Source organism: Recurvomyces mirabilis, assembly GCF_035927965.1.
Source record: "Recurvomyces mirabilis strain CCFEE 5264 chromosome Unknown scaffold_34, whole genome shotgun sequence".
NCBI classification, from domain to species: Eukaryota; Fungi; Ascomycota; class Dothideomycetes; order Mycosphaerellales; family Teratosphaeriaceae; genus Recurvomyces; species Recurvomyces mirabilis.
The window spans coordinates 197,401-214,756 of NW_027041968.1; the positions used below are offsets into that span (position 1 = coordinate 197,401).

Consider the following 17,356-nt stretch of genomic DNA (forward strand, 5'->3'; position numbering starts at 1 on the left):
GAATATGGCTGACACAGCCATCTTCATCAATATATGCATCTCAGTGTCCAATGGCAAGACGACCAGACTACTCGTTTGGCACGGAACGGGATATCGTACAGCTTAAGCGAGTCCCCTCGTGGCAGGGATTAAGTAATGCTCGCATACAATCTCGGATTGGGAGCAGCGTAGGATTCTCTTAACGGTATAGAAATGGTAGGCACCGTCGTGACGGTTTTCCGACTGCATATAGATTGATCTTTCAAGGATGTGTTCTACCTCGCAATGACGATTGTGTAGTGTAGGTGTTTTGCTTCGGGGGAGCTTTAAGGCGAGCCGCTCAAATGATTCCCGCCAGAAATGCGTTTAGCCGGACACTTTTGTGGTTGTCACTCCATCGGCAACGTCTCCATCGGTTGGTGTGGGCACCAACTCTGCCGCACTGATAGCCGACCAATTGCCCAGCCTGTAGCAAAGACCGACATCGCTGCTACTGGCAGGTGAAATAATATACAAGAAATAGATATCGTAGGAAGGACGAAACACCGTGCAACGACGGAGCCATCTCAAATACCCACTCCAATCACCAATTTCCACCATTCACCATCATGACATCCAGCAAACCTTCAGTCGGCTTCGCAGGCCTTGGCGCGATGGGCGGAGGCATGGCAACGAATCTGGTCAAGAACGGCTTTTCAGTGACTGGTTTTGATGTCTACCAACCGCTCGTGGACAAGTTCGTTGACGCCGGCGGCAAAGCAGCTAAGACCCCAAAGGAAGCAGCGACAGGTGTGGACTTCTTCGTATCGATGGTGGCGAACGCACAGCAAAACGCAGATCTATTACTAGAAGGCGAAGATTGTGTGAGTAAAGGTTTGGGCAAGAACAAGACCTTCATCCTCTGCTCGACCACCCCGCCAACATTCCTCCACGAGCTTCGAAAACGACTAGATGAGGAAGCCGGACGACCTGATATCAAGCTTTTGGACTGCCCGGTATCAGGAGGCACACTCCGAGCAGCAGATGGCACCCTCTCGATCTTCGAGTCTGGTCCAGAGGCAGATCTGGATGAGGCCAAGGATGTGCTGAACACCATGTCCGGTAATCTGTATCGTATGGGCGGCATCAGCAACGGCACAAAGACAAAAACTATTCACCAGCTCCTGGCCGCCACTAATATCATCACGGCATCAGAAGCTATGGGCCTTGCAGCAACAGTCGGTCTCAATACTCAGGAAGTAGCCGACTATGTCAAGAAGTCGGACGGCGACAGCTTCATGTTCTCCAACCGCGCCCCCCACATGATCAAGAACGACTGGCACCCCTATTCTGCGCTAGCAATCATCCTCAAGGATACATATATCGTTACAGATACCGCCCGCGCAACCCTCGGTCCCCAAGCTTTCTCCGCTCCTCTGGCAAACACAGCACATTACACCTACCTCCAAGGCGTGCAAGCCGGCATGTTGAAAGACGACGACGCCAAACTCGTGCAACTCTACCTCCCAGCGTCTCAAGGCGATCTCGTATCCAAAATGGCCACCGCAGACGTGAAGATGCAATCCTCCCACCAAGTAAGCAAAGATACTATCGTCGATCTCCTCTGCGGTATCCACCTCGCGGCTTCCGTAGAAGGTATGGCATTCTGCAAACACCTCGGCGGCATTGACCGCAAAGTCATGCACGAGATCATCTCGAAGGCCGCTGGCTGGAACGCCATGTTCACGAAATGCATACCCGGTATGCTGGAGAAGGACTCGTGGTCCCTAGCTGACTGTGCGCAAGCGACGGAGGTTGGCAAGAAACTCGCAGAGGCTGTGGAAAAGTGCAGGAAGATCAACTATCCTTGTCCCATGGCTGCTGCGGCGCTGCAGCAATTCAGCTTTGCCACGCTCAGGGACAAGGAGCTTACGAGTTTGAGCAGGAATGACAGGTAGGTGCTGCTCCACGCTCTGACCGCTATATACACATACACAAAAGTCGTCTGTACAACGCAAATGCAGTATCTGTACTAGACTTCAACGTCGTGACCCCAGTAATCTCTTAGATCATCAGCTCGCCATTTACTAGCCCATCCACTCTCCCTTTCGATGCGCTCCAGAATCTCCAAGATTGCTTTATGCTCGCTTGGATGGCTCATCTGCTGTCCAGCAATCCACAAAGGCTGCGTACTATTCGTCCATGAACCATGATGTGAGTTCGAGATCGAGATCGCACAGATCTGTCTCGCATGCCAGAGCATGGAATGCGGCTTCCGGGAGAAGGTCACATGTGCTGGTTTGTGCTTCAGCATCAGCAAAGCAGTCGTGTGGTACATCTGATTCCCTGAGACGGCGGGACCGTTGCCGAAATAGAGAGTCGGAAATGGTTTGCTCGGATCTTCGTAAGATGATATCGATAGTAGTGCTTTCATGCCCTCCGGTCTGTCCCGATACCATGACTCCACCATCTCGAAGAGCTGCGACCATTCGCTTGTGTAGTCGACCATGTCCAGAAGGTTACTCCGCTTGCATCGTTTCTGCTCCCACTTGCCTGATGAGCATAGTAGCTCAATCGTCCTGCCAGACAAGTATTCCATTTGATTCGCATACATATCAGCCGTGTTCTGCGCAGAGAACATTGCCATATCTGTAGTGATGTCGCCGCCGCACATCCAATTGTGCATGGGAATCAGAGTCTTTTCGGACGATACCAGTCCACCGACGACATCCATACGTGCGAAGATCCAGAATAAAGCTTGCTCGAAACCTCCGCATGCGCCTGATATGCCAAGGGCTTGGATCAGGGCTGCGCAGCCATCGAGATGGCGTCGCCACGCTCGTGGAGAACAACTCATCATTTCCAGCACAGCCAGGATAACGCATGAAGCCAGGACTTCCGTAGATCGTTTGTGTAGGACGGGCGAGAGCAAGTGGATAGCGTGCGCATATAGAGCTAGACTCCATGAGTAATCCGGCTTCTGCTCTTTGCGCTCTATCTGCCGTGCAGACAGTGCTAGGATAGAGTACTTTAGATGCGCGTGTGATTTCGCTAGCGGCGGGACTCGGAGCTCCATATGTCGATTGAGATCGAATTTGTCTAACCAGGGCGCTACTTCGTTGATATAATTCTGTATTAGGATTAATTCCTGCTCTGGGGATAGTTGCGCAAGCCGTCGCCACTCGCTATCATAACCATCGTCCTGCGTGCTATGATCACCATTTGTAGTCGGAGGTAGGTCGATTTCTGGAGAGGCGATCCTGGAAGGTGCTGTTGAGCGAGCGGTGTCAATGATGCGCGTACGCAGCTGCGAGTGTAGTTCTTGGTACTGTGAACCAGGCAAGAAGATCCCATCCTCGAGTGTAGTATCGCTGTATTGTGGAGACAGGAAAGAGAAGCCGTTAGCGTCGAGGAGCGATGGTGTAGCTAGTGGTGTGAGCCCCAACGAGTGCGAAGGCGGTTCTGGAAATAATGATGCAATGTTACTATCCAGTATCGATGGCGTCGCGAGCGGCGTGACGCCCGATGACTGGGAGAGAGTTTGGCTGAATAGTGGTACAGAGCTTGTGAGATGTGGTAGTGGAGGCTTCGGCATGGCCGTAGACGCCGTCTCAATCGAAGCAATACTTGCATGCCTCTCCCGCTTCGGCTCTGCGTGGCTGGTGTGGCTGGTAGTCGGGAACAGCTCGTCCAGCAGCGAGTTATATTCGATGGCGTATCGTCCGGCAGACTGGACTGGTAATCCATTCTCCATAGGATTGGTTTCCTCGAAATAGTCTCGTATCACTTCCGAGGTAACGTCGACGATCTGCAAGAGTTAGCCCGGGAGAATGGGAAACAATGCACTCGAGTAGGACCGGACAGACCTGGTAGCTGTTACCACGAGTATGTCCAGCAGCCTGTCGCATCGAAGGATGCTCGTCACTCATATGTTGAGCATTCTCCGGCCGGAAAGACAACTTCAGACCCCATTCGCACGTCTCATTGCGTGCCTGGCAGCCTTCGCATGTCGGCTTCGTCTCGTCGCCTACGTCGCATTAGCACAATGGCAAGACCATCTGTTGCGCGGACTAGCACATACACTTCCTTCGCTTCCTCCTGCAATTCAAGCATCCCGTCCTCGTCCTCTTCTTGCCCGCCGAGACAAGTTTGCCCTCCGCCGGCGGCTTAGTCCCTGAAGCGCTCCGTGGCTTAGTCTTCACATCACTCCCGTCCCTCGAGTCGGACGACTCGGCCCTCTTGACCATCGCAATGTAGATGGAGTGGATGACATGGTGGCAAGAGAGGTGGTGTGCATGCTGAAGGACCCAACAGCGGGGTACCGTCTCCCGGCTCTCGCCCAACTCAATCGGGGATGGTCGACTGCGGGGACGCACGTGGCAGTTTGGCGTGGGTTTGGGCTTTGGCGGGGATATATTTGGCGACAAGCTTCGACACAACATCTCAACATATCTCTACAGCTGTTTTGACTATCAGATTTCGGTAGCAATCGTTGAGATTTTGTGCGCTTATCATGACCGACCCCTTATCGCCCTCGTAGACAGAGGGGTTTGCACAATCTTTGCAAATTGGAAGCGCGTTCACGACCCTTACACCTTCAGTCTCTCTGTGTGGACTTTAGAACATTCATGTATGCCCGTACAACATTGCTAGAAACTCAACCGGAGCGAAAAGGTAGTCCGTAGCACTTCGAAGGACGATGATCCTGGGGCTCATTGCAGACATTTGGCACAGTGCTTCTGGTCAGTAGAGAGTCCGCTGAGCAGCTTGTTGACTGCATCGCGCTTCTGCTCGTGAGAGCTCGCCTCAGTCTCAGGCATATCGATTCCAGTCTATTGCTAGTCATCTTGCACGGAGGTGCGGAGCTCACCTCGAAGTCGACGTTGGGGGAAAACAAGATCGATTTGCGATCTGTATATCGCCTGAAAGTTGCCCAGGTCTTCGCCTTCCTCTCTCGACCGGACTGTAGCAGCAGATCTATCATAGCGCGAAGCTGTAAGAGGCAAATATCGGTTGATCATCGCATAAGATGGGCGGTTGCAATTGAGGCACAACCTCTGCTAATTAGTAACAGCCCCATGATCTGTCCAGTATGCAGGGCTATACAGGGAAGCAATGATCGTTTGTGGCTGTCCAAAAATTTCAAGCACTTTCAATTGATCAGCTCGGCGTCAGACGCAAGCTTGAATCAATTCTCGTATCATACGAGAACAGCATGTAGACGTTGAAGGATCGCAGTCATAGAACTGCCATCTTTCGTGGTTGAGGTCGAAGAAAAAGGCGTCTCTTGCCAGCTCCGTACTTGATCTTAAGGCAAGAGGTGAGAACGGTTAGCTAAGGTACATCGGTCTCCTGGTGAGCGCGCCAGAAGGCTCCGCTCGCTGTTATGAGAGCGAGTAAAAGATCGAAGAAGCAGGTCGGCGTGGGGCGACTTTATCGAACGCCAGTGTCCCTTTCATTAGAATTGTCGTGGGTTTGGACTTTCATGGAACAGAACATCGTCGACAAGGATGGGGAGCAGCGAAGTCCCAGTATCCAGATTGATCCATTCATCAGCATGGGGCATCACTCAAGATTGATTAGGTCTCAACTGTATTCAATGACAAAGACATTATTATTCTTCTTCACATCGGATCTCCGCTATCCCCACAGCCAAATGGTTCTAAGACATGTTCGACATTCGGAACAGACTGCAGAGGCCTTCCGGAATGTGTTCATCGCGGTCTGATGGACGGTGTCAACCATGTCGGATGAATCTTCAATAAAGAGTTCCAGAGATATGCACCTATGTCCAATCTGCGGCCAGGCCCCACTTTTCTGCTCGGCTCGGCTGTTCATTCCGCCGTGGTTTCAAGCCACACTTTCCCTCACGACGGGAAGCGCTTGTCACACAAGTCGCACGCGAGAAACAGTCGCCTGCTACACTGCTCTTGATCGTGCCACAGTCAATACAAGCCGCAGGCCTTCGTAACGACCTTGGGGGCTTCGCTGCACGCACCACTACTGGACGCCCTTAGAAACTTGAAGACAGCATCTCGCATTGGCTTTGTTGAGAGATTAGCAGAAGCTAGATACTCGTCTTGAACGGGAAGGCACACGACAAGGACGAGGCCTGTGATCAGACTCCGTAATTTTAGGAGCTGCTGGCCTGACTGACGACGACGTCCAACCTCATCCGCCACCATCTCGAACATTCACTGGACATCACAAGCGGGGAGGACCCGAGTTCTTCGGTCGGAACAGGAGTGTTGAGTACTACTTCATAGCGACAAAGGCTTGGATCCATCTGTTAGTGAAGACCCGACTCTCCGTCCGCGAGCTGCTGGCGGCGATGGCACCGGTAGCCGAGCATAATCCAGGCTCAGATACGGAAGGAGCAGAGAAACCTGTGCGCGAACAGCTCCGGAAAGCCACGATCGCGGCACAGGGTGGCATGTCTAGCTCGGGTGACGCTCCAAGTAATGCAGAGGCCGAGGGAGAGAATGGCGAGAGAGGAAGAGTGCAGAGGAAGCGCAGCTTTGAGGAGGTAGAAACCGAGCAAGGTGACCAGCCTAGCACCGATACCGTGAAACAGCACACACGGAAACGGTCACGGGATAGCACGGCAGAAGAGGCGGCGCTCAATGATGGTCGGAAAGTGTCTGGTGAACGGCCACGTGAGAGCAAGGAACCACCTCTATCTGCTGGTGGCGCAAATGGCAACGGACTCGCTACCAACAAACGACCAGTCACGCCCGATGAGGATGAGGATGATGGGACCAACGAGGTCGCTGCAGAGTCTGTTGCAAGTCCGAAGACTAAGAGGAGTCGACTGCACTCAACCACTGCTGAGGACAGCGAATTGCTGGCGAGTGCAGCCCAGCCTGCCAATGCCAAGGACGGGAGTAAGGATGCTAGCGCAGGATCTGCAATTGCATTGACGAAGCTTCCGGCTGGGAGTGCTTTCGCCAACACATCAACCACATCACCTTTCGGCGCACTATCTGGCAGCAAGTCTCCGCAAGCATTCGAACAGCCTGCATCGACGAGCGCTTTCACATCTTCTGCTTTCGGCTCGGCGGCAGGTTCAGTGACGTCAGGTTTCGGCGCAATTGGGAAGACCACAGGAGGGTTTGGCACTGGCGGTAGTTTCGCCACAGGCAGTAAGAGCTCCTCCGTGGTCCCGGAAGCTGCAAAGGAGAACGAGGCGCTGGTATCGACATCGAGCAGCACTTTCGGTGGCGCACTTGGACAAAAGTCTGCTTTCCTGGCCGGTCCAAGCACATCAGGTGGTTTCGGATCTGCTTCATCTGGTTTCGGACAGCCTGGTGGTGGACTAGGCTCTGGGTTCGGGAGCAAGCTTCGAGGTACCAGCGCATTCGGCAGCAGTGCCGGTGGTCTGACGTCGTTCGCAAGCAGCAAGGCCCCTACACCGCTAGGCGGCACGATCGGCAGTAGCTCGAAGGCGCTCAAACCCTTCGGAGCACCGGCGGAGGAGGAAGCAGAAGCCGATAATGGCGGCGAAGACGAAGAGGGCGGAGTTAAGAGCCCACCGCTTTCTCAGGACGCCGACCAACAAGATGAACGTTTCCATGAACAGCACATCGAAACGGGCGAAGAAGACGAAGAAATGGAATTCTCATGTCGAGCGAAATTGTACAACTACAGCACAGCGACCAAAGGTGGGAAGAAGGAATGGCGAGAACGTGGGCTAGGCGTATTGAGGTTAAACGTCAACAGAGCTGCTGGGACGGAAGGCAATTCGACTCAGGCGAGATTTCTGATGAGAGCGGATGGGAGTCATCGTGTTGTGCTGAACACGCCTGTGAAGAAGGAGATCTCTTTTGGGGCGGCGGCTGGTGGTCCACCGCAAGGCGGGCTGATGTTATTTATGGGGACTGTGGATGGGAAGACGGGTTTAGAGATGTTGCAGCTGAAGGTGAGTGCCAGGCGGGCTGCCACTTGCGGGATTTGTGTGGTTCATGCTGACTTGATGCACAGATGCGACAACAATATGCTCTAGAGCTTCACGAGAAGATTGTGGAGCTGCAGAAGGAGATGTAAGCAATCCCATTTGTCATCACGACAGCTCGCAATCGGTGCATGATGGATGAAGATACCCGGAAATGCTGGCAGCGCTCTTCTGGTATGCTTGGCGATCTCAGGAAACCGGTCCGTTGTTTAGTTGGTTGGCATCGAGTGGAGCGATGAATGGCCGAGGCATATTCGCAATCGTGGCATACATTGGAGAATACGATGTAGATGTGTAGATGGATGAATTTGACGCATAGCATGAATCAGGTAGTCAAGTTGAAAGCAAAGTTGTGCGATCTAGGCCCTCTTCCTTTGTGATATGAGGACTTGAACGGATCAGAAGTGTGATCGGGCTAGTCTACTATAATATCTCCGCTACCGCATCTATAACCTGGCTCTCGCCTCAACGCCTGGCTTCTTTTGACCTCCCCAAACCTGGACTTCTGAATTCGCTCGCCATTGACCTGGAGCGAAGTACTGTGGTCCTAGAATCTTCTTCTGCACCTTGCCCGTTGCGCCCCTGGGTAGCTCTCCAGGCACGACTCGGAGGATAGTGGGCAGCTGGTACCCAGGCAACTTCTTCCTTAGCTCGGCGCGCAGGTCGTCGATTCGCAGGCCCGTCAAGTCGTTGCTCAAAGTCACCACGGCACCGACCCGTTGTTCGAATTCTTCATCTTCGACACCGATAACCATGGCTTCTTGGAGGTAGGGGATTTCGAGCAGACATCGTTCGATCTCGAGTGTGCCGATCTTATAACCACCGGATTTGATGATGTCTAGGCTGGCACGGCCAACGATGAAGAAGAAGTCGCCTTCTTTCCGGCAGGTATCGTCGGTCTTGAAATACCCTTCGCTGTCGTGCGCGGCGAGCGTAGCGGCGGGGTTGTACAGGTATTTGGAGAACATGAATGGCGATTTGATGAGGAGCTCGCCTTCCGCAGAGATTCTAGCCTCAACACCTGGTACAGCTTTGCCTGCGCAACCACGCGGAAGTTGGGAGAAGTCCATATCGGCGGGGTATCGGATGCAGGCTGTTACTTCGGAGGATACATATCGTACCAAGATCGGCCTTGTACCGCGGATCTCTGTCCAGAAATCTTGGACTTGCTGCTGTAGGGCTGGTTGGCCTTGTAGCAGCTCTCGTATCTTTCTCGGACTTCATCTACTGCATGCCGCATACCTACCTCCTGGCACCCTTCACCAGTCTAGGTCTTGTACCCGAAGGCGGACCATCTCTCGGCTTCATCCGACGTATGGGTATGGCGAAAGCAAACGAAGCGCTCATCGCTAGTCGGAAGCTCCCTAGTGAGGAACTCCTAGCCTGTGGGTACGTGAATGAGGTCTTCGACTGCCTGATGGGCGATGACGAGAAGTTTCTCGGCATGGTACTCGCCAAAGTGACGATCTTCTCGGTTCCCAGCTGGTGGCTTCGAGCATGCTCAAAAGGAAAGCTCTGTTGCTCGAGCCACTTCGGCAGCAGATCGACAAGCAGATGGTTGCGGAGCTCTTCACGGGCCTTGGTCGTGTCGCGAGAGGAATACCACAGATCGAATTTGCGAAGATCAAGTCGGGTGCCAAGCGGCATAAGCTGTAGTTTGCGGGCTTGTACGAACAGTTATCAACTGACATTACCCAATACCATGACTACTGATGCCCGCCCTATGATCATCTGTTCGGTGAATCCATGGAAAGCGTGCAGCTGAGACTGCGTAGAGGGCAATGGTGCCCCTGGCAGGCTCAGCTCTTGGCTCATCTGGACCACTGTTCTGATCATCTGCTTCATCCAAACTGGAGCTAGAAACCTTGCCAGAATCTCTTGTGCTATATACCATGATCCCGATCTCAGCGAGTCTGTCAGTTGCTTGGCTGTGCCGTAGGACCATAACGACCAGCCTCACAAATGGAACGGTGGCGCCGTTTCCCCCATAGTAGCAAAAACGGCACTCATGTCGCCGGCTAGCTCGTCAGGCAAAGGCCCCGCCTCTATAGCATCCAAGCTACTATGCAATTGAGACAGCTTCGAGACGGCGAAGATGATCGCATCGCCGTAGCGACCATCAAGGATGCTGTGATACGCCGTCCATCTCAGGGCAGCGGCGTGACCACCGATATTATGCTTGAGAGCATCTTCTCGGACCTTGGCTACGGCGGCTTGGACGGCTGGCTGACTGTAGATCATGCTGTATATTTGGCCGATTTGGTTCTGTGTGGTTGTGAGTCAGTGGGGTTCGGGGTGCCGTCTGGTAGATACGACTCACATCGTCCTTCCAGCGCGAGGAGTCTGGGTTGGCTTCTGCAAAGATCCCTGCTGCGGCGGCACTAAGACCGAGAATCAGTAAATGTGCTGGATTGTTCTTTGCTGGCAGGTACATACCTATAAGCGAAGAAGCTCATGTTATGCTGACGCAGCAGTGGGAAGAGTGCTTCCTCGCCACCTCGGACCAGGGCATTGTAGTGACCTTGATACACACTAGGCTTGGTATAGCCGTGTTGCTCACAGATTTCGAGGAACCTTTTGACCTCATCAGGCGCATAATTGGACAGCCCAACCCTTTTGAACGCCCCGGTCTTGGCGAGTTCATCCATCGTCTTCGCCACGTCCTCGAATGGAGTTTGGCGATCCGGTACGTGCAGGAACATCGTCTCCACGCTGTCAGTCTTCAGCTCAAGTAAGGACTTCTCGACACTCTGCTTGAGCTTGGCGGGTTCATGAGCACCTGGTGGGCCGCTGTGGACTTTCGTGTGGATGGTGAAGCGGGAAGGAGCGCCGGCGCGACCAAGAGATACTTCGGATCCTGGGTATAGACTCGCCGTATCAAGCTGGCGGTAGCCACGTTCGTAGAAGGTATCTAGTAACTCCTTGACGTCCTTGTCCTCGGAGAAGTGGACGATGCCTTGAGTTCCAGGCACTTGCTTGTCGCCGACCTGTTTACTGGTCAGTCCTGCTGGCAGTCATGAATATTATCTGCATACAGTGTGAGTCCCGAGGATGATGTTGACCGGAGTGCTAGGAGCCATGTTTAGCCTTGTCGACTAGGTCGAGATCGAGCTGCGAGAAGTGATAGGTTGTTGACAATGGCTGGACGCCATAATGCATGCGACTATATATCATGTCGCGCAGCGGCGGTGGACAATTGGAGGGTCCGTACCCATTGCGCTATTCACGTTGTCGAGTCCTGGTGAGGGATATATCGGACGAAGCATTGACATAGAAATGTCCGCGTGTTTTCCCGCACGCAAGCATGAGGCTCTGCAATTTCCCGCAAACCTTTGGGTGAAACGATAATTTGTAAGCAGATGTTCAACATCATTGCTTTGGTTCGGCCGTGGCGTGATTGTAGTCTGTAACATAAATGACCGCATGAGCTGTGTCGTCGATTCAACATGTCCGCAACAAGCCAGAACCAATCATGTACTGCCTGCGCTCAATCCAAGCGGAAATGCAATAAGCAGCGACCCTCGTGCCGACGATGCCGCGATCGAGACGAAGACTGCGTGTATCGACCACGGAAGAAGCATTGCCGGCAAAGGCGACCTTTGACCAATGCCTTCGAGGCGGAACAGCACATTATTGGAGATGACTTGATCGTGACTCCACCGCATGACTGGCCAGCCTTGTCCTTCCCAGATCCGGCTCTAGACTTCACCACAGCAGGCTGGTCCATACCACCCTCACCAAGAGCGGATGGCGGCATTGTGACACAGTCTTTGCTCCCCATCACTGCCATTCTTCCCACCATTCCTCCAGACCAGAGCTTATGGTTCCTGCAAACCGACAGCTGGACCCTTCATCAGAATGACGAACTAGCCTCTTGTCAGTCTACGACAGATCTTGAAGCAGTCTTCGATACTGTCAGATCAATGCTAGTCCGTTGGATCGAGACCGGTAGCAATGGTTTCATTCACTCGAAGTTGTACGAGTATGGTATGCCTACGTCTTTACAGGATGCTTTCGTCATCTTCGCCTCTTATACTGCCGCGACACCTGCGATGAGGACGACGGTGTTGCAGATTGCTGATGAGAGGGCTCGGAGGCTTATACAGGAGAGAGTGAGTACTGCAGATGAAGGATTAGGCGAAGTCAGGGCGCAGCTGAGTCGGGTGCATGCACTTTTCGTCTTGGTGTTCATCCGGCTCTTCGATGGTTCAGTGAGATTTCGCGCTTCGGCGGAGAAGCAGGTGCATATCCTCCGGAAGTGGATGAATGACTCGAGGATGGTTGCGACTGGTCATCGTGGATATCACGCCCTGGCTATGGAATTGACTGGTGTCGATCGACGGTCCGCCACAACAAGCATTTGGCACTCCTGGCTCGAGATCGAAAGCGTCCGCCGCACCCTCCTCATCGTTCAAACCATCGCGAATGTCTACCATTGTATGACAGTCGGCCACGCAACATGCCACGGTGCTGTAATGATAACAGCACGAAAGGGGATGTTTGAAGCCCAGACTTCGGCCAAATGGCTTGATATCTGTAGTAGTATTGAAGAACCACTTCTTGTTCCACCGCTGCGGCCGACGGCGTGGATGCTGGAGCACTCGAGCGCGGATGTTGATGAATTTGTGTTGGAGTATTGGAGGTATATTGTTGAGCCGGATAGATTGAAGTGTTGGGTTGACAGAGGTCGACGTGATCATACTGTCGACGAATGAACGATCGACAGCACGTGGGGTCTCACCCGGTCCATTGCTTATGGCTAGAACTCCGGACAATGATCACGATGACCCTCTGCTTGTGCAGGCATCCCGTTGTAGGTAAAGTAGCAAGGGGAAGGTATAGATAGCGAAGGTCTCTGCTTCTCGAAACGAGTCCCACCTCGTACAAGGAACGGGGAAGATGGTCGATGAAGAATGGTTGCTGACATGACCGACCTGCTATCTTGCATTCTGCTAGCACGGGAGGGAATATATGCCTCGCCCAATCGCCTTCGGTGCGACCCAGTGTCCTGTTCTATCTACCATAGCGCTGCGGGACCGCTGTAGATCGAGACCACATACTCAGCACTAAGGAAAGACAACGAGCCCTTGTGTCGAAGAGCAGATCTGTATCTCCTTCTCCAGCATTGTGCACTTTTCGATGTCTATACATGGGGAGCTGGTGAGGTAAGGTGAGATGAGATGAGATGAGACTAGATGATATGGGTCTGAGAGGATCTCGGAACACGACTTCTGTCATTCTTGCCAAATGAAATGGCGCATCGCCGCGTGTTCCAAAAGTGTTCAGCACTGCCACATGCGACAACGTAGCCCGAGGGCAGTACATTGCTTGGTCGCCTGATGTGTGTTTGTCTGGTTGCAAGACAATGTATGATGATGAGATGAGAAGGATGTTTCTACCATGACCGATGACACTCCCGCCAACATGGCCACACTCGAACCTCACCACGACCACAAAGCTTCCAGCAGCAATTCGAGCTCGTCTGGGAAAGATGGCCTGGACAAGGTCGAGCTCAGTGATCTGGAGGCCAGTCCACCTCGATCATTACCGGTGGAGCAAGACTTGATGCAGCTGGCGAGGTTGGGGGAACTACGAGCGGTGCAAAAGTTGTTCGATTCGGGCAAGGAGACGGCCAAGTCGACGGATGAGCAGGGCATTACAGCATTGCATGTATGAAGCATCGGAGTATGTTATGCGTGTAGAGGGAGCTGATCTCATACCAGTGGGCAGCGATCAACGGCCACCACGCCCTCTGTCACTTCCTCATCCAATCCGGCGCAGACGTCAATGCCCGAGGAGGAGATGCCCAAGCGACTCCCGTCCTATGGGCCAGTAAACGCTGTCATCTCCAAGTCATCTCCCTCCTCCTCTCACACGGAGCCGACCCTCTCCTACGAGACGACCAAGGCTACAACCTCTTGCATTCCGCTACCCTAGATGGCAACCTCTACCAACTCCTTCTCCTCCTTCACCACCCGGACCTCCCAGTCGACGTCCCGGACTCCCAAGGCCATACCTCCCTCATGTGGGCCGCGTACAAAGGCTTCCCAGCATGCGTCGACATCCTCCTCCGCTGGGGCGCGGACGTGCATGCGGTAGATGAAATGGCTTTCACCGCCCTCCACTGGGCCCTCGTCAAAGGCAACTACGCTTGCATACAGAAACTGGTCGAGTACGGTAGTGATCGGTTCGCTCGAAGTAAACCTACCGAGGGACAGACGGAAGGTGATACGCCCGCCCAAGCCGCAGTGAAGATGAAGTCCGAACGCCAGTGGCATAAAGCTCTGCTCGATTCCGGCTTCGATGAACACGCTAATCCGCTCGTATTTCCCATCCCTGGCGTCAAGGATAAACGCCGCTTCTACAAACGCTTCTTCTTCCTCTGGCCGTTCGCGCTGGGAGGACTCCAACTCTGGATGCTCGCCACCCTGCCCATCTTCTTCGGCGTGCCCGGTGTATTGATTGTCGGCTATGCACTCCAATTCGCCGTGCAAAAGCTCTTCCGTTGGGCGCCTCCCGATGTAAAGACAATGCACAAAACACCCTTCCTCGCCGGCATATTCGCGGGCACGCTCTTCTGGGTGGGTGTGCGCTGGGTGCTGGATATCCTCCCTACTACTTTCTCCACGAATATCCTCATGAATGTGGCTTTTGCGGTCGCGTATGGATTCACGGCCTACTTTTACACCATGACCATGACGGCCGATCCGGGATATATCCCCAAAGGCAGTAGTCGAGGTCAAACGCGGAAGACGATTGAGGAATTGGTCGAGCATGCGGCGTTCAATGAGGCGCATTTTTGTGCGGCGTGTTTGATTCGCAAGCCGTTGAGGAGTAAGCATTGTCGGCGGTGTGGACGGTGTGTCGCGAGAGAGGATCAGTAAGTTGATGTCATCTAATACAGGATCTGGTCTTGATATGAGAGGTTTGACGGATTTGCTAATTTGTCCTACAGTCATTGCCCCTGGGTCGATAATTGTGTGGGTGTCAACAATCATAAGCATTTCATCTTGTACGTCATGTGTTTGATCATGGGTATCTGTCTGATTATACGGCTCACGATTGCTTGTAAGCACCCCTCTATCTTAACGACCGTTCATCTCTCCAGCCCACAGATCATCATGCTAACACGCTATCGCAGACATCGAGATCCTCCCCGAGCCCACGGAACTCCACTGTACACTTCTCAAGGACGAACTCTGCGCTGAATTCTCCAAGGATCCCCTCACCATCATCACTTCGGCCTGGGCGGCTCTCCAGCTTACTTGGACGTTTATGCTGCTTTTCGTGCATCTTACACAGATAGCCCGGAATATCACCACCTACGAGACTATGCGTGGAGCCGTGCAAGCTGGTCCTCTTACCTTGGCTATGACGACGGGGACGATGTCGGTCGAGGGTGCGCAGGTCGATGGACTGGCAGCTGTTCCCACTCCTGCTATTAGTGGCGGACAAGGAGCGCATGCAGGACACAACCACGCCAAGAACAAAGATGGTCTCCTCTCCTCATGGTCCAAACTCCTCGGCCTAGACACTTTCCTCACCATCGCCTTCCAAGGTTACAAAGGTTCACAAAATCCGGCCGAACGTGCCCGCCAACGGAAGAGTAATTTGTGGTCCCGAGGCGTGGTGAGAAATTGTCAGGACTTCTGGCTGGATGGGCCGGTTATGCAGCGCAAGAGTGAAGGGACGAAGTCACTTTTGGGGGGGGAGGAGGTGGATTATGCGTTTGTTTATGATGTTCCCCGGCCCAGGGCGGGGATGGGGTATCGGAGGGGTGGGTATGAGGGGGTTGCGCAGGGGGACGAGGGAGAGGTGTAATCGTCGGTCTTGCGTTTTTGGGCGCTGGTGTGTAGACTTCTCTCTGCTATGAAATCCATCTTCATTGGCCAAGCCCTCTGCGGCACGTGCAATGCCCCGATCAAGCTTTAGGCATCCACTCTACTTTTGCCTTTACCTCTTTCTACCTCCTCATCGCAACATAAACAGCCATGCTGAGTGTTGTACGTTCGTGCTTAGGGTTGCGACCACCTGATCAGCATCATGTAGACGGCGCAGGAAAAGTCATCGTGTAGCCATCGACACAGAACCAGGACCAAGCATACGGTGGCCAATCTGTGCCGCTGGACGCAAGTCGCGACCCGGATGACTCTGACTTTTACGCAGACTGGTTTGAGAAGTTCATCGTACTGCCCGCCAGCGACGTCAATAGCGTGATCGTCTTTGGCCACTGGTTCCGAGCAGAAGATGCGCACACGAAGTATTATATCACGAGAATGCATTCGACGCCCGGAGTACCGAGGAGACGGACTGGATAGGGCGTCTTGACTGTGCGAATAATATATACCAACGTCTGTCTGCTTCAGGGAATACTTGCGCCCGTGTAGTCCACTACCACGGTCCGACAGCAGCAGGATACAAGCTGGAACGACTTCGTCCTGGTCCAGTATACATTGGAACCTTGCGAACTGAGACTGGGGGATGTTGTGCTTGCTCTTTATCAACGCTGCGGTCTGCAGACACTGAATGCGCTGGATTTCATCTATGGCAAAGGAGTCGTGCTCAATGCGTTCTGTGAGGATGCACTTTGGCTGCGCGGGGACTTCTCCATGGTCATTGCTGGGTTTGTGGCTGCAGTCTGCAATAAGCTAGAGATTCGAGCAGCACAGTGCGGATCTATGCCTTGGGGGTCGTACTCGAATCCGTGGGGCGAGGAAGCTCACCTGTCCAACGTGCGCCAAAGAATGCAATTTGCTCGTTCAAGCCTGTCGGAAGACGAGAATGAGTTCGAGCCAGCCTATGATTCTCAGCCGAAGAGAGATATGTTCGACTGGGCAGTGCGGATGTGAGAGAGAGTGACGGGCAAATCACCCTTGGAGCATAACATGACCCTCACGAAACGAGATATCGGGTACTCCGATGAGCTGCGGCCTCTGCTGAATCGCGTTGAGAGCGGCCAATGCAATGACTGGCCGACTCTTCCATACGAGAACCTGGGCACTGTGGTTACGAAAGTGCTGCGTGGGGAGTATGAGACAGCTGGGCAAGCGCTGAACGAAGCACGAGAGATCTAACAGGCCTGTGGGCGTTTGTTCTAGCACGCAGTGCGAGGAGATTGATGGGTTTAAGTGGGCGAAGGATTTCATCATTGAGAGAGGCAAGACTGGGTTTCCTTAGCTGCGAACTAGGAAGCTATGATTGACTCAGCAATGCCATCAGTCCTGGAGCCAGATCTAGTCTATGCGGAACAGAAGTATGAGCCAGCCATGGTACCGTGACTGGCGGTCGCTCTTGCCTGGTCTACATAATCTTGCCGAGCCGTGCGAACAAGCTGAATGCGCTCTGATGAAACTACTTTCAGGCGCCTTACTAATTGTATCCTTGGGACTCATTCACTACATGTTGGGACGAGCGGCGCCCGAAAGCCTCGCAGCACCTCCTCGCCTC

The 17,356-nt window shown here is 53.4% G+C and overlaps 7 protein-coding genes across 7 annotated transcripts; 4 read left to right on the forward strand and 3 right to left on the reverse strand.

The window, feature by feature from the left end:
• Positions 1 to 587: 587 nt before the first annotated feature.
• On the forward strand, positions 588 to 1,916 carry LTS14_009871 (uncharacterized protein; the record flags this gene model as incomplete). The annotated part of the gene is made up of 1 exon (XM_064842549.1): positions 588 to 1,916. The coding sequence occupies one exon, from the start codon at positions 588 to 590 to the stop codon at positions 1,914 to 1,916; it is 1,329 nt and encodes a 442-aa protein (XP_064689943.1).
• A 74-nt stretch (positions 1,917 to 1,990) lies between these two features.
• LTS14_009872 (uncharacterized protein) lies at positions 1,991 to 4,205 on the reverse strand (the record flags this gene model as incomplete). Its single annotated transcript, XM_064842550.1, has 3 exons — positions 1,991 to 3,766; positions 3,825 to 3,985; positions 4,040 to 4,205. 3 exons carry the CDS (start codon positions 4,203 to 4,205, stop codon positions 1,991 to 1,993), a joined length of 2,103 nt encoding a protein of 700 aa, XP_064689944.1.
• Positions 4,206 to 6,289: 2,084 nt separating this feature from the next.
• LTS14_009873 (uncharacterized protein) lies at positions 6,290 to 8,001 on the forward strand (the record flags this gene model as incomplete). The annotated part of the gene is made up of 2 exons (XM_064842551.1): positions 6,290 to 7,876; positions 7,939 to 8,001. 2 exons carry the CDS (start codon positions 6,290 to 6,292, stop codon positions 7,999 to 8,001), a joined length of 1,650 nt encoding a protein of 549 aa, XP_064689945.1.
• A 354-nt stretch (positions 8,002 to 8,355) lies between these two features.
• LTS14_009874 (uncharacterized protein) lies at positions 8,356 to 9,556 on the reverse strand (the record flags this gene model as incomplete). The annotated part of the gene is made up of 3 exons (XM_064842552.1): positions 8,356 to 8,945; positions 9,031 to 9,098; positions 9,156 to 9,556. 3 exons carry the CDS (start codon positions 9,554 to 9,556, stop codon positions 8,356 to 8,358), a joined length of 1,059 nt encoding a protein of 352 aa, XP_064689946.1.
• A 309-nt stretch (positions 9,557 to 9,865) lies between these two features.
• LTS14_009875 (uncharacterized protein) lies at positions 9,866 to 10,989 on the reverse strand (the record flags this gene model as incomplete). Its single annotated transcript, XM_064842553.1, has 4 exons — positions 9,866 to 10,174; positions 10,230 to 10,290; positions 10,346 to 10,896; positions 10,945 to 10,989. 4 exons carry the CDS (start codon positions 10,987 to 10,989, stop codon positions 9,866 to 9,868), a joined length of 966 nt encoding a protein of 321 aa, XP_064689947.1.
• Positions 10,990 to 11,355: 366 nt separating this feature from the next.
• On the forward strand, positions 11,356 to 12,624 carry LTS14_009876 (uncharacterized protein; the record flags this gene model as incomplete). The annotated part of the gene is made up of 1 exon (XM_064842554.1): positions 11,356 to 12,624. The coding sequence occupies one exon, from the start codon at positions 11,356 to 11,358 to the stop codon at positions 12,622 to 12,624; it is 1,269 nt and encodes a 422-aa protein (XP_064689948.1).
• A 709-nt stretch (positions 12,625 to 13,333) lies between these two features.
• AKR1 (palmitoyltransferase akr1) lies at positions 13,334 to 15,730 on the forward strand (the record flags this gene model as incomplete). Its single annotated transcript, XM_064842555.1, has 4 exons — positions 13,334 to 13,579; positions 13,633 to 14,789; positions 14,865 to 14,977; positions 15,051 to 15,730. The coding sequence occupies 4 exons, from the start codon at positions 13,334 to 13,336 to the stop codon at positions 15,728 to 15,730; spliced, it is 2,196 nt and encodes a 731-aa protein (XP_064689949.1).
• Positions 15,731 to 17,356: the final 1,626 nt, after the last annotated feature.